This window comes from Amphiura filiformis, unplaced genomic scaffold, assembly GCF_039555335.1.
Source record: "Amphiura filiformis unplaced genomic scaffold, Afil_fr2py scaffold_21, whole genome shotgun sequence".
In the NCBI taxonomy this organism is placed as follows: domain Eukaryota; kingdom Metazoa; phylum Echinodermata; class Ophiuroidea; order Amphilepidida; family Amphiuridae; genus Amphiura; species Amphiura filiformis.
The window spans coordinates 1471870-1495681 of NW_027305485.1; the positions used below are offsets into that span (position 1 = coordinate 1471870).

A 23812-nucleotide genomic window follows, 5' to 3' on the forward strand; every position below is an offset into this window, starting at 1 on the left:
AATAAACCCTTACTTGTTTCACATCTGGTTCCAGTAAACCCTGTTAGACACTGGCAGGTAAAGAATCTGTTTACAGTTTCACACAAACCACCATTTACACAGGGATTCGGTTCGCAGTCATTTGCGTCTATAATGTATAGAAATAGAGAGTGGACAAATCTGAATTACAAAAAGGCAAGGAGTAGTTAATCGCAAAATTAACGAAACATACTACTGTTTTCCTTAATGAGAGTACAATATGAATTTATTTGCCAAGATGGGGATAAATATAATCCTGCTTACTTAATCCACATTTATCACCAATGAACCCATGTAGACATGTACAAGTGTAAGTGTCGACTCCATCATTACATATTCCTCCATGCATGCAAGTAGTAGGAAGGCAATCATCCACATCTACAAAAAAATAGGTTTATAAAATCAAAAGGTACTTTTAAGATATCTCTTTTTCATTTTATACTTATTTAAACAAATTAAAAGTTAATTATACTTCCATGGTTTCAACAAGCTGCAACAATTGTTAGGAACACTATTTTATCTTCTTAAATTATTTCAATTTAAAAAGTCAACATTACATAATGTCCCAGAATTATGTTTGCTCTACTATTTCTCAACTTTGGCTTTATTCTATAAAAATAAGTGTTTTGGTGCAAATTGTCATCAAATCATATAAGGCCATATTACATATTTGAGTTGAAATTATCATTTTTGTGTAATTTTTGGGGCAAATTTCAGGTTTTCGAGATATAAATTTGCTTAATGATATAGTAATATGGATTCAGGCACTGGCAACCACTTTATAGCAGAGAAAATTGCATTGGAACGGCTGCCATTTTATACAGTAACATAGGGTAATACATTTGTGGTGTGCACTATGAAACTGATATTTTACAGATGACTTACTTGTCTCACAGTGAGTGCCACCAAACCCTGCCGAACACACACACGTATAATAGCCTTCTATCTGTGTAATAGAGCTTGCAATACATTGCCCACCATTCTGACATGGATTCACTGGATCACAATTATTGACAGCTGAATTGGAAAACAATATTATAGTTGTAAGAATACATTGCAATATAATCTAGCTACTCATATGAATACTTTGTCGTGAGTACAAGCACAAGAAGATAACACATCACAAATTATGAGTATGAGCAATTTGCCATGAATATGAGTAGTACTCATTGAGTACCCACTCATTTACTCATTGAGTACATGCATTGAGGTATGTACTCATTGAGTACATACCTCCAAGTATGCGCAAGTATCAAAATTGTAAACATACTTGCATTTGTATCCCACTTAAATTTTTTGTATAGAGTTTTTGATTTCTTCGCAATATTGTAGAGTTTTTGAATTCTTTAGGATACTGTTTTAAGTGTAATGATATTTTCTGTAGGCAGATATCCCATCTATATCAATTTTAATCTTTGCAACATTTTCACTTTTAAGGAGTCTTTAAAAAATGTCTTAATGAGTTGCAAGGGGTTGAGTAATAATTATGAGCCGGGGGGATTTTCAAATGGCGTGCCAAAAAATGCTTGCCCCCCCTTTGCCTGCCAAAATTGCTTTCCCCCTCCCAGCTTGCCAAAAAATCTTTGCCCCATGCTCATAATTATGGACAGCCCCTAAGGACTTTCAAGGATAAACTGCAAAACTTTTCCTGAAAAAGCTTCTATGCCATTTTTACCCTGATGTGGCAGTGACGTCAATGACTTGTGGCAGCTGTTAACTTACCTGATTCACAATGTGTACCCATAAACCCAATAGGACACTGACAAGTATAAGTGTTTGTTTCATCTGCACATACTCCTCCATTCAGACATGGGTTGGGCTGACAATCATTTATATCTAGGTATACAAAATGAGGAAATTAATTTCATATTGGAGGTTATGACCCATGCAGTGATCCCAGCGAAAGTGTAAAAAAATTAAAATTGTTAATAAATTGCTTAAAAGTGAAGGATAAGTTATTCAAATTGTCATTTGGTATTTTTTAAATGAAAAATTTGGCAAACAACGAAGAAAACAGCAGTATTGAACAAGTTGAAGTTCTAATAAAATACATGTAGCTAATTTATATACTGTCAGTATATTACAGATATGTGTAAAATGTCTTATTTTGTCTTAAATACACGGCTTTCAGCTGAACCACTAGCAGGTTATGATGACACAAAGGTACTGAAATCAGAATTTTGATGATTGTTTTTACGATCGTGCGGATGAGCAAATCACTGAATGGGCCTTTAAGTTCCATTCCTTTCAATCAAAGACAATGTACAATTATATTAAGATTGCATATTAAGATTCATCTAAAAAAATGACATGTTAAGGCTGTATAAAATTAATTTTTTGGTTCTTGTCCTTACATTGTTTCCTGAAGTTGGTCCATTTATTTTATTTTTCAATTTTCAATTATACCGTTTGATTTTGAAGCTCCAGCAATTCATTGTGATGATGAAAAGACAAGCCGGAACATGAATCACTTTTAAAGATATTTTTGTACTATTCCACCCTTCAGCACCTTGAAATAAAAAGTAGCATACTTTCAAAGAATGCAGCCCTCGTCAAAACTCTCCAGACAAGAACCAAAAAATTAATTTTATGCAGCCTAAAATGATTAAATATAATTTATAGTTCATGTCTTTCTTCCAATACAATATACAATAGCACCCTCCAACAGTCTATAATACTGAATTTATCAATTCGTTTTAAACAATTCATTGATACTAGCACTGGTAGTTTCCATTACTGTCAGTAGACAGGAAATCTGGAAAGGTGACCTCAATGCTGTGGGTGGTCTTCCTGTGCTTTTGAATGGGACAGCAGTAACCTTGGCTAATTTTTAGACCAAAACTTTGGATTTTTCAGGGTTTTTTTAAAGTTTGTGAGAGCATAACAAGACTTTCCGTCGATGGATTTTTATTTCTGTCGGTAAGTATTTTTTAAATTAAGTTTTTCATAACATATTAAAATGGTAGAGACCCCTGCTGTATAATAAATGAGCTAGGTAACTTTAGAGTAAGCTGTCCATCACCTGTCACTTGGTAATCTTGTAACATGTCTAATGGCTCTGCCCATGGCCACTTGTCTAATTTGAATTAATCAATTCGATATGATAGACTGTCCAAGGACCATATAACTTTCCATACACCCACTATAACTAAACCATGACCTAAATCTCCCTCACAGCGGAATGTAGAATTCAAATAGAATCACCCATTCAAATAACTTTAAATTCACACTCCCTGCAGTGTCGAAGGTATATATTAAGCTCATGTGTTCCATAGGGGGTATATGGATTTCAACTGGCATATTAGCTCATTAAAACCCTTACTTGTTTCACATCTGGTTCCAGTAAACCCTGTTAGACACTGGCAGGTAAAGAATCTGTTTACAGTTTCACAGAAACCACCATTTACACAGGGATTCGGTTCGCAGTCATTTGCGTCTGTAATGCATAGAAACAAATAGTGGACATGTCTGAATTACAAAAAAAGGAGTAGTTAATCGCAAAATTAACGCCACATACTATTTTTTTCCTTAATGAGAGTACAATATGAATTTATTTGCCAAGATGGGGATAAATATAATCCTGCTTACATAATTCACATTTATCACCAATGAACCCATGTAGACATGTACAAGTGTAAGTGTCGACTCCATCATTACATATTCCTCCATGCATGCAAGTAGTAGGAAGGCAATCATCCACATCTACAAAAAATTAGGTTTATAAAATCAAAAGGTACTTTTAAGATATCTCTTTTTCATTTTCTACTTATTTAAACAAAAACTTAATTATACTTCCAAGGTTTCAACAAGCTGCAGCAAGTGTTAGGAATACTATTTTTATCTTCTTAAATTATTTCAATTTAAGAAATCAACATTACATAATGTCCCAAAATTATGTTTGCTCTACTTTTTCTCAACTTTAGCTTTATTCTATAAAAATAGCCTGAGGTGTTTTGGTGCAATTAATTGTCATCAAATCATAAATAAGGGCATATTCCATATTTGAGTTGAAATAATCTTCATTCTGTAATTTTTGGGGAAAATTTCTGGCTTTCGAGATATAAATTTGCCCAATGATATAGGAATGTGGAGGCATTGGCAGCCACTTTATAGCAAAGAAAATTGCATTGGAACGGCTGCCATTTTATACAGTAACATAGGGTAATACATTTGTGATGTACACTCTGAAACTGATACTAGTATTCTACACAGATGACTTACTTGTCCCACAGTGAGTCCCAGCAAACCCTGCCAAACACACACATGTATAATAGCCTTCTATCTGTGTAATACACTCCCCACCATTCAGACAAGGATTCACTGGTTCACAATCATTGACAGCTGAATTGGAGAGGGAAACAATATTATAGTTGTAAGAATACATTGCAACATATAATCTAGCTACTCATGAATACTTTGTCGTGAGTACAAGCACAAGTAAAGTAACACATCACAAATTATGAGTGTGAGCAATTGGCCATGAAGTTGAGTAGTACTCATTGAGTACATCCTCATTTACTCATTGAGTACATACTCATTGAGTACATACCTCCGAGTATGCGCAAGTACCAAAATTGTAAACATACTTGCATTTGAGTACAAGTATTGTACTCAAGTACTACAACTCTGTAGTGTACACTGTTTTGTAATCAATTAATAAATTGCACTAAAAGTACCATTACATTCATGAAAAATTGAGTTTCACAAGGAAATTGCACCAAATAATTTCATTTGACAAAGACACAGCTCTTTTTATGAATGAAGGCAACATTTTAGAACAACAAACTTAGCTGTTCCTTCCTTAATGCATATGTCCACCAATTTAAAATGAGCTCACTGTGGAGTGACAATTAAGAGCCTTTGCTCGGTATTAGCATCCAACTGAAATGTAATTCCACTTGTTATTTCTCATCTTCTCTGCTTAGGGAAATAAAAAAGAACAATTGCACATATTTATGCCCAATGAGGAATCAAGGTGTGTAGAACAAATTTATCCAACTATACAGAATACTTGAATTTTTTGTGTAGAGTTTTAGACTTCTTCAAAATATTGTAGAGTTTTTGAATTCTTAATTCAAGATACTGTTTTAAGTGTAATGATACTTTTTGTAGGCAGATATCCCATTTATTTCAATTTTAATCTTTGCAACATTTTCACTTCTTAAAAATGTCTTAATGAGTTGAGCAATAGTTGGGGGGAATGTTCAAATGGCGTGCCAAAAATTGCTTGCCCTCTTCTTGGCCTGCCAAAATTGCTTTCCCCCTCCCAGCTTGTCAAAAAATCTTAGCCCTCATGCTCATAATTATGCACAGCCCCTAAGGACTTTCAAGGATAAATTGCAAAACCTTTCCTGAAAAAGCTTCTATGCCATTTTTACCCTGATGTGGCAGTGACATAAATACCTTGTGGCAGCTATTAACTTACCTGATTCACAATGTGTACCCATAAACCCAATAGGACACTGGCAAGTATAAGTGTTTGTTTCATCTGCGCATACACCTCCATTCTGACATGGGTTGGACTGACAATCATTTATATCTAGGTATACAAAATGTGGAAATTAATTTCATATTGGAGGTTAAAGACCCATTCAGTGATCCCAGCGAAAGTGTAAAAAAAATTAAAATTGTTTATAAATTGCTTAAAAGTGAAGGATAAGTTATTCAAATTGTCATTTGGTATTTTTAAATGACAAATTTGGCAAAAAACAAAGAAAACAGTAGTATTGAACAAGTTGAAGTCCCAATCAAATACATGTAGCTAATTTATATACTGTCAGTATAAATTACAGATTTGTGTAAAATGTCTTATTTTGTCTTAAATACAGGGTTTTCGGCTGAACCACTAGCAGGTTATGTTGGGACATCTATGATAATGACAAAGGTACCAAAATCTGAATTTTGATGATTTTTACGATCGCTGAATCACTGAATGGGCCTTAAGGGAGTGTTCAGAAATACTTTGGTGGGGTGGGCTGGTAAAAAGGGAGGGGGGACCAAAAAGGTTTGGACCTAAAAAGAGGGGGGACCAAAAAGTTTTAGGTGGTAGGAAAGGGGGGGCCAAAAAGTTTTCCTCTTCAAAACCCAAAATTTTCTCGCGCTTCGCGCGCATTGAGACCATCTATATCACTTTTAATATGGGCAAGTTTTGGTTTTCAGTGCTTTTGTTTGAAAAACAAGGCGGTTCTCGAACCACGAGTCTCGCCTGCTTTCGTGACCGCCTGCTTTTGCGATTACTTTTGGTAGAGGTAAATGAATTTGGCGGTTATCGGCTGGGCACGATTATCTGGCTGATGGTGACTGTACCCACCAAGTTTCATGCCCATGCAACAGTTTTTACTAATTTGACTTCGATTAACCCTGGTGGACTCGAAATGACCTTCCCAAAATTTGGCTTTAAATGTTGACTGTACCCACCAAGTGTCATGCCCATACGACAGTATTTACTCATTTGACCTCAGATGACCCCTGGTGACCCAGAAATGACCTTCCAAAAATTTGGCTTTAAATGTTGACTGTACCCAAGTTTCATGCCCATATGACAGGTTTTACTAATTTGACCTCAGATGACCCTGGTGACCTCGAAATGACCTTCCAAAATTTGGCTTTAAATGTTGACTGTACCCACCAAGTTTCATGCCCATCCGACAGTTTTTACTAATTTGACCTCAGATGACCCTGGTGACCTCAAAATGACCTTCCAAAAATTTGGCTTTAAATGTTGACTGCACCCAGCAAATTTCATGCCCATATGACAGTTTTTACTAATTTGACCTCAGATGACCCCTGGTGACCCCGAAATGACCTTCCAAAATTTGGCTTTAAATGTTGACTGTACCCACCAAGTTTCATGCCCATCCGACAGTTTTACTAATTTGACCTCAGATGACCCCTGGTGACCTCGAAATGACCTTCCAAAAATTTGGCTTTAAATGTTGACTGTACCCACCAAGTTTCATGCCCATCCGACAGTTTTTACTAATTTGACCTCAGATGACCCCTGGGGACCTCGAAATGACCTTCCCCAAATATCGCTTTAAATGTTGACTGCACCCACCAAATTTCATGCCCATATGACAGTTTTTACTAATTTGACCTCAGATGACCCCTGGTGACCCCGAAATGACCTTCCAAAAATTTGGGTTTAAATGTTGACTGTACCCACCAAGTTTCATGCCCATCCGACAGTTTTACTAATTTGACCTCAGATGACCCCTGGTGACCTCGAAATGACCTTCCAAAAATTTGGCTTTAAATGTTGACTGTACCCACCAAGTTTCATGCCCATACGACAGTTTTACTAATTTGACCTCAGATGACCCCTGGTGACCTTGAAATGACCTTCCACAAATTTGGCTTTAAATGTTGACTGCACCCACCAAGTTTCATGCCCATACGAGTTTTTACTAATTTGACCTCAGATGAACCCTAGATGACCTCAGTGACCTTGACCCACTAACCAATACAAACCGGTTCTGTCTCGGGTCAAGATGCACCCACCCACCAAGTTTGAGGAACGTGCAACCCCTAGTCTCCGAGAAAATAGGCGGAAGGCAAACTTTAACCAAAACTTTAACCAAATTTGTCACATCCACACACACACACATACATACACACATACGGAAAAGTGATTATATAGTCTCCTGCCTTATCAGGCGAGACAAAAAATGATGGCACTTAGTGTACATGCACATATAACATTAAAGATGATCTGCAACATCTGGAAATACTGGCACTTTTTATCATAGAATTTTATATCTCTTCAAAGTAGGCTACAAATATGATTATGTACCAATCTGATCAAAATACAACTACATCAAGAAAATATTGCAAATAAATTAGATATCTTTGCACGTACTGCACACTTCAGTTTACTATTTCTCATTGCAAAATTATTTTGTACACATAAGCCCAGGGGTAGATTTACCATAGGGCAGAGTGGGCCCAGATGCCACGGTCTTTGGGGGCCAAAACTGATACCTGTGTACATTTGCGTGACCAAATGAATCTAATATTTGACCATTTGAGCTTTTTGCATAAATTAGTTCCAATTTTAACAATATTTGACCATTCAAGCTTCAATATGGCCAAAAAATTTTTATGCGGTTCAAGCAAGCATTTATACTATCATAATATAGCCCGTTATGCTGATGTGCCTATGAACCTCCAAATAAATCCTCTATTTCATTTATCCCTGTTAAATCAGATAAACACCCTGATTTTTCCTTGTGCTTGTATTTCATGCGCAATTGTCCCACTGGGAATGTTTTAAACATTTGCCTCCCTCAATGACATGTGACCCAGAAACCACACCACTGGAAACAACACTATTAAGTATGTTTGTTATACGATAATGGGGGGTCAAAAAGTTGTACGAAAAGAGGGGGTCAAAAAAGTTTAGCGGTCCATCGAGGGGGGGTCAAAAAAGTTTTCGAGCGAAAAATTTGAGGAAGACCAGCCCCCCTACCAAAGTATTAATGAACACTCCCTAAAGTTCAATTCCTAGAATGTACACTTATATTAAGATTATACATATTCATCTAAAAAATGACATGTTAAGGCTGTATACTGTCCATCACCTGTCACTTGGTAGTCTTGTAACATGTCTAATGGCGCTGCCCATGGGCACTTGTTTAATTCGAATTAATCAATTCGATATTATAGACTGTCCAAGGACCACATCACTTTCCATACACCTGTTATAACGAAACCATGACCTAAATCTCCCTCACAGCGGAATGTAGATTTCAAATAGAATCAACCATTCAAGTAACTTGAAATTCACACTCCCTGCAGTGTCGAAGATATAGATTAATAAGCTCATGCATGTCTTCCGTTGGGGGTATATGTTAGACACTGGCAGGTAAAGGCTCCGTTTACAGTTTCACACAAACCACCATTTACACAGGGATTCGGTTCGCAGTCATTTACATCTATAATGTATAAAAACAGAGAGTGCACAAATCTGAATTACAAAAAAAGCAAGGAGTAGTTAATCACAAAATTAACGCTGCATAGGGGAGAGCGGGGAGTGTTCGCCCTAGGGGCAGGTTCGCCCACCCCTTGTTTCTCAGCAATACGGCTATCGGGAAATTTGGTGATGGAAAAATTAGGTGACATAGGTCATTATAAACTTCTCATATTAGCTACAGCGCAATATAACGCGTGTTCATCGAACTGCAGCCAAAACAAAAAATTACACCAAAACGTAATTGTTTCTTGCATTAATAATGTTGTATTATCATTGATACATAAATACAGATGGTTTTAATGGAAATCTGTATTGGGAACATGGGATTTGTCAAAGATTTAATGCAGTTATAAACTCCTTATCGATTTGTATTTTGCATACCCTGAAGAAAATGCAAAAATGTGCACAAGGGGCACGTTCGCCATTTTGAGGATGGGGCATAGTCGCCCTATATCTTCCCCGGGCGGACTTACTCCAAACTGGAGGGCGAACCTGCCCCATCAGCGTATTATGCAAAATATTTATAATTATACCATTAAACATTAAACAAGGCAAAACTACTGAAAAGCATGTTTTTTAAAGTTTTGTGGTATCAGTATTACTCATACCTCCGTTTATGTCCTAATCCATAATCTCTCCGAAGTTTTAAACATTGAACACTCCCCGCTCTCCCCTACTATTGTTTTGCCTTAATGAGAGTACAATATGAATTTATTTGATACGATGGGGATAAATATAATCCTGCTTACTTAATCCACATTTATCACCAATGAACCCATGTAGACATGTACAAGTGTAAGTGTCGACTCCATCATTACATATTCCTCCATGCAGGCAAGTAGTAGGAAGGCAATCATCCACATCTACAAAAAATAAATTTATAAAATCAAAAGGTATGTTTCTCTTTTCATTTTTTAATTATTTAAATGAAAAGTTCATTAGGCTAAAAAAAAGGTATGTCTCAAAGCCCACGCGTGTGTTCATTTTCCTTAGCGTGTCCATGTCAGCTGAAACAGCTTTTATCCTGTGTACTTTTTAACACTCGGAAATGACATCTTCATTCAAAATTTAGTTTTAAATTTTTTTTTAAAATTCCGCATTCGTTTTTGAAACTGCCATGGGCTTTGAGACATACCAATTTTTTTTGGCCTTATACTTCTATGGTTTCAACAAGCTATTCTTCATAAATGATTTCAATTTAAGAAATCAATATTAGATGTCACAGAATTATGTTTGCTCTACTTTTTCTCAATGTTAGATTTTGCAAACATTCAAATAACTTAATTTCACACCACCTGAAATTGAAGAATACATATTCTACATTAAAATAATAATACATTATAATTATTGCCCTATAGAAGCAGAAAGGGTCTTAAATTTCTTTGTAGATATTAACCAAGCAAACACAAAAACGTTTTAAATAAGTTATATTTTGGCTATTGGTTTAGGTAAAACGTTTTAATAACATTAAAATGTCGGGTTATACAAAGGTCATGAAAACGTTTTAAAACGTTTTGTATGAAAACACACTACAACAATATTTTTGAAATATTTTCGAAATGTTATTGTAAACTATTTTTGCAAACATTTTGCCAAATATTATGTCAACACTTAAAGGGGCATTTCATGATCCACAGCCTCATCCCCCACTTTTCTCAAAAAAAGTTGAGATTTTTATATCACTGGAAACCTCTGGCTACATAATGTTTATGTACAAAATATTTCTTGCAGATTAATTCGTTTTGCAAAGATATCGTGCAATTTGAATTTCGTTCTGGTGCACCAGAACGAAATTACAACGCATTGTCTATGCACATAATCATGCATAACTCGCATACGCAAAATCGGAATCAACTGAAATTTTGGGAATAGACTTTTTTCGTGGATATGTACTGAAAAATGTCATAAAAAGAGGATGCTAGGATCACGAAACACTCTTTTAAATAACATTATGTTAAAATATTGGCACCCAGCAAACAGAGAAATGTTCTTAAAATATTTTTTCAAAACGTTTTAATAACATTTAAATGTCGGGTTATATAAAGGTCATGAAATCGTTTTAAACGTTTTTATGAAAACACACTACAACAATATTTTTAAATGTGTTCAAAATGTTATTGTAAACTAGTTTTGCAAACATTTTTTGCCAAATATTTTGTCAACACTTAAACCGGGCACTTAAATAACATTATGTTAAAATATTTGCACCCAGCAAATACAGAAATGTTCTTTAAATGTTTATTTCATGAAAACGTTTTTAAAACGTTATTGCAAATATTTTGGGCAAACGTTTTTCGCAAAATATATTTTCAACACCAAAATAACATTCTGTTTAGAATGCTTTGCACCAAGTTTTCAAAAATGTTTTTGGAATGTTATTAAAACGTTTTTATGCCCTTTATATAACCCGACATTTAAACGTTTTCTGTAAAACATTTTGTGTTTGCTCAGCAGTAGATTATCAAAAAATGTTTTTAATTGTTATGAAAACGTTTTATAACCTTAATATAGCCTTTATATAACCCGACATTTAAACGTTTTCTGATAACCTTTTGCGAATAATGTCGAAAACGCGTTTTGTGTTTGCTGGGAACTCAATTTTCATCAGTTCTTTATAGGTTATTCAGCTTTAAATTCTTTCAGGTGGTAGAATTTAATTGCTTCAAACTAAGTTCGAGGGGGTAGGGTCACTGGTCACTGACCAGTGGGTATCATCCAACAAAAATTCACTTAAAATGGGTCATTTTCAAGATCAAAGCATTGTGCATTCAAGTGAGCAAATTTGAGAAAAAGGGTACCCTGCTAATATATCAAATGTATTTAGGGTCCTTAGAGAAAAAGATGTATGAAATCAGGTGAGCTTTCTGACCTAATGAGTTTTTTTAAAGTGCTTTCCCAGCTGTATATAATGCAGAGATTAGAGTCAAGAAAATTAATACTCTACTCGTTTAGGGTATAGAAATGACACTTGCCATACATGTTTAGGGGTGCATTTTCAATGCACCCGGTTTAAAATGCTTTTGAAAGTCCATTTTCACTGATGATACCACCTTGTCAATGTAAAGTGCTCCCCTCAGGGAGAAATTGAAAATTGATGTAGACCAGGCATTCTGAAATGGACATCTTGAAGTGCTACTGTCTGAAATAAGCCTGAGGTGCCACTCTACAATGTGAGCATGGGCAGCGTGTAACAGGTGGATGCAGGGGCCAGTCTTAGGGCCCTGGAGCTCTCTGGTGGGGTCCAAGGGCGAAGCCCTGGAAGTGGTCCAGTTCCCCGGACGCTCTTGGATTTCCAGTGGCATAGATTTCCTTGGGGGCTAAAATGGACAAATATGAGGTGAATTTGGTCAGAAACCCACATACAGGCATCAACATTGAGGGGGGATGATTGTATGGACCACCCCCCTGGCAAAATATTTGGGGGGGATTTAGCCCCCCCCCCATCCCCACGGGATCTACACCTTGGCATGTTTTTATTTAAAATTGAAACAGTTATAATTATACTTTAGAATGATTACAAATAAACTTTTTTTAAAGTGAGGTTGTGTGGCGTGCACTATTTGAGAATGCCTGATGTAGAGAAACCATTTTTGTTTGCACATACATTAACAGCTTTAATGGAAGAGCACGCCAGCTTAGCTAAGAAAGTGCAAGTTGAATTTAGGTATTTAAAAAACAGTGCCCAACAAGTGAAATAATCCTGGAGAAGTTTACAACTTCCTAATAATCCTTACTTGTTTCACAATTTGTCCCCTCAATGCCATCAGCACATGTACACGTATAGGCGTCAAGTCCATCAGTACAGGTACCACCATTAAGACATGGGTTCACACCACAATCATTAGCAGCTGCAAAGATTGGATTTTGCATTTGTGATTTTTATTTCAGAACTTAACTAAAATTTAGCACATATTAATGTCTGTTGCCATGGAAACTGTCTTCTCTTTATATTCTCCTAATAGATTAAAATTAAAGAAGATCTGTACATCAATAATATACTTTTGTAATGCAAGAAATTGCTAAAAATGGTGAATAAGGGTCCATTTTTGGCCAAAATGACTAAAACCACTAAAACACGCATTTATAACTATTTATGAATTTCAAGAGGTCATAGGTCAAAAACTATAGGTCACAGAAAAATGTTGTGATCAACTTTTTTTATATCCAAACATCCATCTTAAAGGGGCATTTCGTGATCCACAGCCTCATCCCCCACTTTTCTCAAAAAAGTTGAGATTTTTATATCACTGGAAACCTCTGGCTACATAATGTTTATGTACAAAATATTTCTTGCAGATTAATTCGTTTTGCAAAGATATTGTGAAATTTGAATTTTGTTCTGGTGCACCAGAACGAAATTACAACGCATTGTCTATGGAGCAGTGTAATACACATAATCATACATAACTTCATAAGCGCAAAATCGGAATCAACTGAAATTTTGGGAATAGGCTTTTTTCGTGGATATGTACTGAAAAAATGTCATAAAAAGAGGATGCTAGGATCACGAAACACTCCTTTAATAGATTGATTCACTTTCCATGACACATAAGTCTTTTTTCAAACAAATTTCCATGTAAGAATTCTTTTGGTCAAAACTGCCCCCCAAAATCTCCAAAGAAATGGCATTCTCACCCATAAATCAAATGTATTGAATTAAGTGACGATTTTGTTCACGGATATTACATATCCATGTGTAATGATATCTGTACACCAAATATGAAGTTTCCACTCCGTTTAGTTATACAGATTATAAGAAATAGCTATAAATGTGACATCTTTAGTGTAACCGTTGCAAATGGTATCTCCGGCCTGATTGAAGTCGACGAAGCCACCAGGGACCCCGGTGTTGTCACTTCCTATTCAAAGGCGTAACGCATGATCGTTCCCAAAGTCAAAAATACCCCCCTATTTTGCGCGGTTTCAAAAACATTTTCAGCATTTGTTACCCTATTTTACACAAAACGGGTACAAATTAGCCTTAAAAATTACCCCTATTTTTTTTATTTCAAGTACACTTTTACAAAAGCACCCTTTTTTAACATTTCTAGAACACATACCAAGAACACAGCGGCCAAACTGGGAAGTGAGTTCCTGAATATTACTTGGAATGCACAAAAGTTTCACAAAAGTGAAATCCGGGAGTAAATTGAGCAAGAAATGGTATAATGATTTCAACATCAGGATTCACAAAATATACCATACCCTATTTTTTAATTTCGAGTACACCGTCGTCAAAAACAACCCTATTTTTTAAATATCGCGAACATTTTATGTTCGCGAACATAGTTTAAACATAACCCCTTTTTTCTCGAAATTGGGAACGATCATGCGTACACATAGTCAATGTAAAGTGATAACACCGGGCCAGGGACTGGTTGATGCGTACTGGGCTTGAAATTTAATGAAATTTATGTTTTAGCTTTTATATCTTGTTTCTTCCTGACATACGCAAGAAGAAGAAGATTAAATGCAGACAAGATCATGCTACCGGTATAGCTATCTTCTACCATTCCCATCGCCTCTGCCATTCCTGGTCGAATATGATAGGATTTCGGTCATTAAGCACGTTAACACGGCTACCCAATAGGGCTGGAATTGAAACTTGTTGATTCAAAAGCTAGTGAGGGCTCACACATGTTCATGCAGAGTGCCCGTCAGAAAAGGCTAGAAAATTGTCTATCTCTTTACACTTGAAATCCTATCCTGATTGACCAGTAATGGGAGGTGTTCATATAAATATAAGTACCAATTTTTTTAATTGGATAATGACATTTTTACAATCTAGTCTAAGCAATTTGACAACTTATAAACATGTTTGAATAAAACGAAATAGAAAAAGGGTCAACAATTCAAGGTCAAATTTTATGCTCTGGATTGGTGACAGATATTGTACTATATCTGTGGCTAGCTAGCATGGTTACCCAATACTGCTTTTTAGCTCACCTATAATTCTGCTGGCTATTAATGTGCCTTTAATAGCTGGGCTAATTGGCTCTAGGCCTAGTTAATTGGCTATGGCTAAGGTCGCTTATACGGGTATAGGCAGTTTTCTCTAATTTAGTTTTATTGCCCCCCTCCACATACATACAAAAAAAAATGCAAGAAAACAAAAACTAGTAAAATTAAAACCTCACCTTGAGTTAAGCACATCTGAAATAAATAGGCACCTAAAACAAACAGCAGTTGGTGGTTCCATTGGATGAAATAGATCTCCATAATTATCATGATATGATGTGCTTATGTACAGTCATAAATGCCTACCACAAAGTTGTCTCAGAGATACACCACTTCCTCATCAGCATTATCTTATATGTATTTTATTGGTTTTCTCTAGCGATACTTGCAATACTCAATTTCACAAATATGTATCTGGCAGGACTGTGCTACCTTTAACTTCAACATGTATAACACTTGGATGGTTTGACTTTCATTAGTTTCGATATAGTATTCTATTTCCTTCTATTTGTGCAGTCAACTAAAACTAACTTCGTCAAAATATTTGGAACAAATCCAACTGATATTGTAACCCACTCAATCAAAATGACATGCGGATGAAAAGTTTATTCTCAAAGTTTTGCTTTATGATAAAGATCCTTTCAACTTTAATTTAATGTATGCACGGTATATGCCATCAAAATAAGAAAGTCAATACAAATAATTTAAGGGGTACTACACCCTTGCCCAATTTTATTGCCTATTTTTGCATTTTTCTCAAAAATTATAGCACATTAGGGGACAAGTAAGATATGTATATTATAGGGGCAAGGACTACAACTACTGGAATGGAAATTGTATTTCAGCACAGACAACAGTTGTGGAGTTACAGTCAAAAATGAGGGAAAACCAATATTTGATCAATAACTACTTGCTTTGAGTTGCTGAATTTTCAGTACAGTAGTTGTAGTTGCCCCTATGATATACATATCTTACTTGTCACCAATGTGCTATAATTTTAGGAAAAAATACAAAAATAGGCACAGAATTGGCCAGGGGTGTAGTACCCCCTTAACAAACAAGGATTTGAATTATGCATAAGCTAATAGGGCTTGCAGCAGTTGAGTCTTAGTTTCCTGTATAGCAGGGGGGGTCACTCACATGTAAAGGTATATATATATATGCGGCAGTCAAGGGTAGCCCTACTAGTATAGGGCCTTTTGACTGTGGTGATCCAAAACCATGCATGCATAAAACCTGGCTATGTCCAGAGAGCTGCTGCCAGTGACTGCTAATTCCCCAGAAATAAACTCCATCTATGACTTCCAACCAGTCAGCACCTCCACCTTTGTCTGTGTCATCATTGTACTAGGCCCTACATGTGATTATACTATCTCGTTTGTGAATAAAACCATTTAAAAAGGAACACTGTGATTCTGCTAGTGATACTTAATTCGTCTTTTCAGTTATTTGTTTTGCATCATCGTCATCAGTACACGTTTATAATTTTATAGAACCCTTGCCCCTACGATTGATCGTCGACCCCATCTAAAATCAACCCTGTTACATCCGGTACAACCATAATACCCCTTTTTCTTTTAAATCATCATCATCAGTCGGCTGCGGAGCAGGCGACTACAAGCTTTCTCCAACTGTTGCGATCTTGGGCAAGCGAAACAATTTTGTTTGGCTGCAGCATCCCTTCAGTATCTCCTAGGAGGTGCTGGACATACTGTAAGTACAGTGTGCTTGCGGCCGTCGGTTTCCTCTTCCCATGTGGTGGGATATAAAGGGCATATTCTTTTGCAGGCTCGCCATCTTCAAGACGCAGTATATGGCCAAGAAATTTGAGTTGATGAAACTTGACTCTGGCAACCAGTGGAGTGGCGTTGGTCAGGTTGTAGATGGTTTCATTTGGAATCCGATCCACACGCTTGATGTTTAACATGACTCTGTAGCAAGATGTTGCAAAGGCATTGATCTTGTTTTCCATGTCCTTAGTAATTACCCATGACTCGCACCCATACAGAAAGACAGTAACACATGTTGTCTGAAACATCTTGATTTTTGTTTCGATTGGCAGGGACGGGCTTCTCCAAAGGCGTTCCAGTTTCTTTTAAAACTGCATGTTATCCTGAAGCAATGCCATTACATTTGACTAACCAATTTTAAATATGTTGTGTGTTAATCGTATGTCTCATTTGCTTTCAGAATCTTCATGTGCTTACCCATTTGACGAGCTTGTTGAATCCATTCTGTTATGCAGCTGGTAATCCAGTCTTCAAGGCAGCCTTCGCCAGAGTCCTCTGCTGTCGCTGGCTCTGCTCAGACAAAAAGGATTCTTCTAATAAGCAGGTGTCTTAGGACAGCTCTACAATCAAGATCAGCGAATACAAGTACAAGGATCGCTAGGTCAAGTTTCAAGTTCAAGTTCAAGTTTATTTGTTTTCATCTCAATTCACAAAAGTTATACAATTGGAAATGCAAGATAAGAAATACTTAATGATAATTACTTATAGAAATACAATATAAGAACATGAGAAGTGAAGAGATGTGGATGCAAAGGCGCAGAGCGTGAAGCTTGTGGCACCCAATCTGAACAAGATGGAAATTTAACTTACGCTACAATATTAATATGTACTACAATGATGAAATCATGAGGCCGAAATAAGAATAAATGAAATTTAATTGAACGGAATCATTAAATCAGATAATCAAAAATAAAAAAAAAAAAAAATATATAATAAATCACATATTTTGACACAAAGCTGAATGAAAGGAGAAGCGTAAGATTCCTTCACATAAGGATAATTTGGACAAGATCGGAATCAAATATATTGTGCCAAATAAATTAATGGAGTATGGACAGACTGAACAATACAAGACAGGACAGGACGGGACAGACCCAAGAGAGATGGAAAGTTTGAAAATACCCTTAATCAGTTGTGGTATAAGTTTCATGTTTATAGCCCATAGAAATAAAATAACGTACGTACTATTTCATTTGAAATAACACTAACTTTGTTGAATTGATAGAAACACTAACTTTGTTATGAACACTAACTTTGTTGAATTGATATATAGAAATGAAACAACGTACGTGTTACCTTGTGTTAGTATTGAGAAATCCTCGCATATATCTTTTGTGGATATATATTCCATTTTGCTGTCGAATACTAATGATGGGTCAAATATCAAGTCCTCTTCAAAATATGAATAGAATATTATTCATTATTATGTTTTGATGAATCCAAGTGTGTGAGTGTACGCCCAATATTTATTGGTCTCGCCAGGAATTTTAAAATATTGGACGAGACTAAGTGATTGTTAAAATGTTTGTGTTTTATGATTACACAAATACTGAATTTCACTGGTTATGTCAGTCATTATTACACTACGATTTTCACTCCAAAACGTACACTGATGTTTATTTATCTCGGGGACAGCGGTTAGTGGGTTGTGAGCTGTCACTGGGTTTTTAGCAGTTCTCAGTATATAGCATGGTGTATATAATGTGTAATATAAAAAAAAGGCCCTGTGGTAGGGCTAGTCAAGGGTTCCTTTTTCAGGCTCTCGGGCAGTTCCCACATTTTCATCATGCTCCAGTTCATTGAGCCTCAAACTCTGAAAACTTTAGCTCTTGAGCTCAAATTGGGGGGGGGGGGGGGGGTGAAATTGTTTAGCTCCAAAGCCTATAATTTGGCCCAATTTTAGTTCACAGACCCCCATGAAAATGTGAAATTTCAGTTCATCAAGCCCCTACTTTGCCCAAAAATCAGTTCTTTAAGTTCCCAAAGTTCTGCAGCGCCAAGCACACCCCTACCAAAATCAGAATTGGGTTTTTTTTTTTTAATATATATTTTTAAATTTCATAGCCAAAATATGACTGTATGCCTTTAATTAGCTTAATAAATAGCCCAAGTAGTCATGAATTGGGGTATTTTCTACTGTATACTACTTCATTCATGTTTTTCAAACTATTTAGAAGTGTGTAGAAACTGTAATTTTCAGGATGTCAAAAATGTTGAAAGAAAAAAACCTTTTTTTTAATTTTCAAAATTAGGGTCGGTATTTATTTGTACAGTAAAAAAACCCCAAAAAACCTTTTTCCAGATTTTCCAGAGGACAAGCAAACAATCTTTTTTTTTTTTGGCTTTATGGAGAAAATCATACATGTACAACATAACAAAAAATACTCTTTCCAAAAAAGTTTGTTTTGTTTATTTCTTAATCTTGTGAGTCCATTCCAGGAACATTTAAAAAAAATGTTGGTATTGGCCTTATTATTTGCGATATTGACCATAAAAGACAAAATGAACTTTTAAAATTTTACACATGCCAATCTGCAAAAAATGATGCATAAAATAGGAAATAGACCTATTTTACAACTTCCAATAAAAAAAGTAGGAATAAGGCGACAAAAAAGACCTTAAAAATCACCAAAATCTGTAAATATTTTGCAATTTTTTGAAATACAGAAAAAAAAAGGTTCCTGAAATTTGTACAAGAATGAATTTGTTCCTCAATTTCTTTAAATCTGGGTTGGTAGGGCCCGTAGAATAGGGATTTTTTCATCGCCTAAGCCTAATTGAAACACAACTTTGGTGACATTTGTCTTCATTATGCTTGATTAGATCATTATAATCTTTTTTTTGGCACAGGTGCATGCTTCAATTCTTTATTGTGTTTTCTATTTTGGCACCCCCCCCCCAAAAAAAAAAAAAGAATGCCTCTCAAACATTTAGCAAATAAACTACATGTGCTATGCTTTTTTCCCCATCTTTTTTTAGAATAAAAAAGTAAAGCACTACGCGGGATTTTGTTTTGTGTGTCTAGCCTACTCTTTCTTGTTTTTTGCTGCTACATGGCTACTTTTGTTTTATTTAATAGCTTACAAATAAAACGTCTATAAAAATGCCAAGTGCATAGGGCTATGTGCTAAAATGGTGTTCTCATACAATATACATTCGAGTTTGTGAGACAAACCTTTTGTTTCTGGTCTTGTATCGAGGCTTGCCATTAGTACAATCGGTTTCCAAATTTAGAGTTATATTGCTCCATATTAGAAGCAAAAACGTGTATAACAATGCCCAATAGAATAGTGCATTACTTGCAGTGGTGGTTACCACTTCTTTGTTCACACACCATCTAAATTAAACATATTTCAGGGATAAAATTTAACAGGGGGTATGCGAACAATATGAGCTTACTTCTGATACCAAATATCATGTATATTGCACTTTGATGGGGTAAAGTGTCATGTTTGCCAGTAAATGAGGACACACACAAGATTTTTCACCCCAAACTGCAGACTTACTTCCAACCGAGGACAGTCCACAGTCTCAAACTGCTGCAAAAGACCTCAAATGCATGCTAAATGCATTTTGGCGCTATTTGTAAAAACTACAGTCAGCAGTTGATGGATAAATTCCGTTTCATATCATACACACAAAAAAACCACCCTTTTAGTCCATGGTTAGGCAATGAAAACATCTTACACACGTGTTCGGTTAGATAGCAATACACACTGTCTTCGGTTGGCGACAAAAACACACAGGGGTGTGTGTTTGAGGGGGGGGGGAGTCTGTCAATCAGGTCATACATATCCAATAGTACTAAATTAAATTGTGGTAAGCTTCTCCATGTCAATCATAAACAAAAACAAACAATTAAATATTATTATTAGAATACTATATCAATATTGCAGACTTACTTTAAAAAGTATTGATTATCATAAAAAATTTATATTAATATGATTGTAAATATAAATGTAATTGTTCATGATCATTGGGAACTGGTGGTTCTTTGTGTTTGTTTTTTCTCCCTCTACCAGTTCCAAGCACAGGGAATAAAAAACAAAAACAAAAAAGCCTGTGTTATTTTGAAGCCAGGTGCTGGCATTTTGACAAAAAATTAGTACCTTAGAACAGGTATACAATTTCAAACTATTCTTCAGTATACATATTCCAGGTAAAATAATTATAGCTTTCTTCACTACATAACTTCACAAGCAACTTTACAATAATGACAGACATTCCCAATCATAATCCCAACCCCTTAGATTGATAGCCTCATTTAGGGTTTTTCTTTAACACACAAATTTGCAGACTTTGCGTACCCCTTCGAATCCAAAGTAGTGTACAAACTCTTGAAAATGTATGCGTTCAAATATTCCATCATATGATATAGCAATACCTGATGAAAGTATTTATTCATATTAATGTTGTAAAAAACACAAAGAAAAATTGGTGATTTTTTGGTAGGCAAATCCAGTAAAATTGTACTCACTTTCTGAGCTTTCGATGACCGGTTATGTCATCTTGATAACAGATGTCCAGGCTCACTGCACTTCCCGCCATGAGACTTGGTAGTCTCATTCCCACAGGTTCTTGATTGGTTTAGCAGCGAGTCATAGACGTGATCCAGAGATTACATCCCAATATCTTGATAGTTTTGTCGCCCCTCCTCCTGATCCACATGGCTTTATGGATTTTTCTTTGAAAGTTATATAAAGATAAATTCTAATTAATTTACTACAGAAATTTCACATCAATTACAAAATATAATGAATGTCTGATTTACACAACTCGATTATATTGGCATTTCTTCAAACCCGATTTTTCTCGAAAAGTTGTTTATTCGTGGTGCCCCACTATACGCCACTATGGAATAGTGTCTGGGGAAATATGCAGTTTGCCACAAAAGTAAATCCTGTAAAGTATATACTGGCATTTATGTTCCCTCAATACTTTCCATTTTGCATTATGTTTTACCACAGTGACACTCACAGTCACAGTGGTAATTTTGCAGCATATTTCTGCTGCGGCTAAATGGGCCACTTTCTGCGACACAGTTCCGACATTGTGAATGTGCTTTACCACTGTGACACTCGTGGTAGCATATGTTGTCTCATTGTTGTGCTGCAGCTAAATAGCTCCCTGCACCAAAATGTTGAAAACAAAGCCCATAAGAAAATTAATCATTTGTCTGGAAATATGCAGTTTGCACAAACGTAAATCATTATGGAAATGTGCGACCCATATACATCTATACTTCCTGTTTTACATGTGTTTATTATAGTGACATAGTGGATATTTCTGCTGTGGCTAAATGGTCCACTTTCTGCGACAAAGTTTTGAAAACAAAAGCCCCAAAGAAAACTAATTATTTGGCCAGAAATATGCAGTTTGTCACAAACTCACAATGATATATTCATATTGGAAAAGTGTGACAATGTACTGGCCTTTTATGTTCCCTCTTCATAGATATTTGCCTAAATCATGTGTCTATTAACATGTGCACCAGCTGTAATATATGCCATTGACATTGACCAATCATAAAAATCATAAAGGAGATTTTGGGGTGAGTTTTGGCAGGTGACAAATGGTGAGTTAAGCATTTTAACACTTGAATTTATGCCTAACTCAGCCGTTTGTCTGAAGATTTTGCTCTGAACTTTGTCAATGAAAGTCTCATGTATCAGTTATGTAATCACACTTTATCATTTCTGAGAATTCCTGTACATTTGTCTGATTACGTATGATGCATGCTTGAACAATATATTGTACTTATTTTCAAAATTACAAAAAATGACTAAGGCAATTATCCTAGCAGGGTGACGATATAATATGTGACACGATCTGGTCCATGGAGGCCAAAGGCATTTCCAAAATTAAGTTACTATAATTATTACCTTATTCAAACATAATTACGCTATCATATAGCCTATACTGAAAACAATAATCAAAATTCCAGTTGAGTCAATAATGATTTACTTCATTATATTGTTATACTTACTGTTTTGGCAGAGAGTTCCATCAAATCCAGGGCTGTCACCATGGGGGTGCCAAGCGATCCCTAAAGAAGGAAAGAGAGAAAGGAAGAAAGAGAGAAAGGGAGAGAGAAGGGGAGAGAGGTGAGGGAGAACTGAGGGGGAGGGAGAGCTGAGGGGGAGAGAGAAGAGAAAGGGGAAAGTGGGGAAGGAGAGATAGATGTGTCTCTCACATCGTGTGAGAGAGGGTGAAAACTACAATAAACCACAATAAGGTGGTCATATATTGGGCATACAAGAATGTTGGCAAGGTGCATAGAGAAGGTGTCATCCGTGAAAAGTGCATGACAGACTCATGATAATTCTGCGTTGAAAAAGTTGTTGTGACACTCCGATAGTGTTTACAGCTACATGTCGGTGAATATCAATAATGCACACTGATACAGAGCCTGAAATGTACCCCCTCCAATGCACGGCAAATTGCACATGCATGGGATTGCCATTGTGGTGCTGGAGACCATAGAATGCATCCAGGATTGCTTTCTAGGCGATGCTGGACACATACAGTAAAATGAGTGAATGCAAGACATAAGTGCAATGGGTGCTCGGTAGTATTCCAAGCCTGGTTTCCAGGATACTAGTTGGTAGAGTTATGGCAGCTTGCATAGCTTTACCTACTGCTGAAATGACTGACTAGCCCCATATCATATAGGTACATGACGTTAACTTACATACTCTCACCTGATACCAATATTCTGACTTACTTGTAGTATTACTTGTCTCACAGTGAGTCCCAGCGAACCCTGCCAAACACACACATGTAAAATAGCCTCCTTTCTGGGGATGTGTAATACACTCCCCTCCATTTTGACATGGATTCACTGGATCACAACTATTGACAGCTGAATTGGAGAGGGAATAATTAATTGTAAGAATAAAATAAGTACTTTAGTGGTAAATATACATTGCAAGTACTTTGGCATGAGTATGAGTACTTTTTCAAGAGTACAAGCACAAGTACAGTAACATACCACAAGTAATAGTAGAGAGGCCACTTTCTGGCTACATAGGGTTCTGTTCATCATTTTTAGATAAAGTTGCCAGCCAGGTTAGAA

General features: G+C 36.1%; 2 protein-coding genes across 2 annotated transcripts in view; both read right to left on the minus strand.

Annotated features, from left to right (window-relative positions):
* LOC140143388 (uncharacterized) overlaps positions 1-23812 on the minus strand; it is a 77375-nt gene that overhangs the window by 4806 nt on the left and 48757 nt on the right. The window contains exons 5-12 of the mRNA XM_072165244.1: positions 5444-5557; positions 4240-4359; positions 3607-3720; positions 3341-3454; positions 1741-1854; positions 904-1035; positions 283-396; positions 14-127 (exon numbers count right to left, since the gene is read on the minus strand). Of these exons, the coding sequence (XP_072021345.1) occupies positions 14-127; positions 283-396; positions 904-1035; positions 1741-1854; positions 3341-3454; positions 3607-3720; positions 4240-4359; positions 5444-5557 (936 nt within the window). The remainder of the gene's footprint in view (positions 1-13; positions 128-282; positions 397-903; positions 1036-1740; positions 1855-3340; positions 3455-3606; positions 3721-4239; positions 4360-5443; positions 5558-23812) is intronic.
* Positions 8839-15386, minus strand: LOC140143375 (uncharacterized). The gene is made up of 4 exons (XM_072165230.1): positions 15127-15386; positions 12724-12837; positions 9739-9852; positions 8839-8951 (listed from the first exon to the last, which is right to left on the minus strand). Exons 1-4 carry the CDS (start codon positions 15215-15217, stop codon positions 8839-8841), a joined length of 432 nt encoding a protein of 143 aa, XP_072021331.1. The 5' UTR covers positions 15218-15386.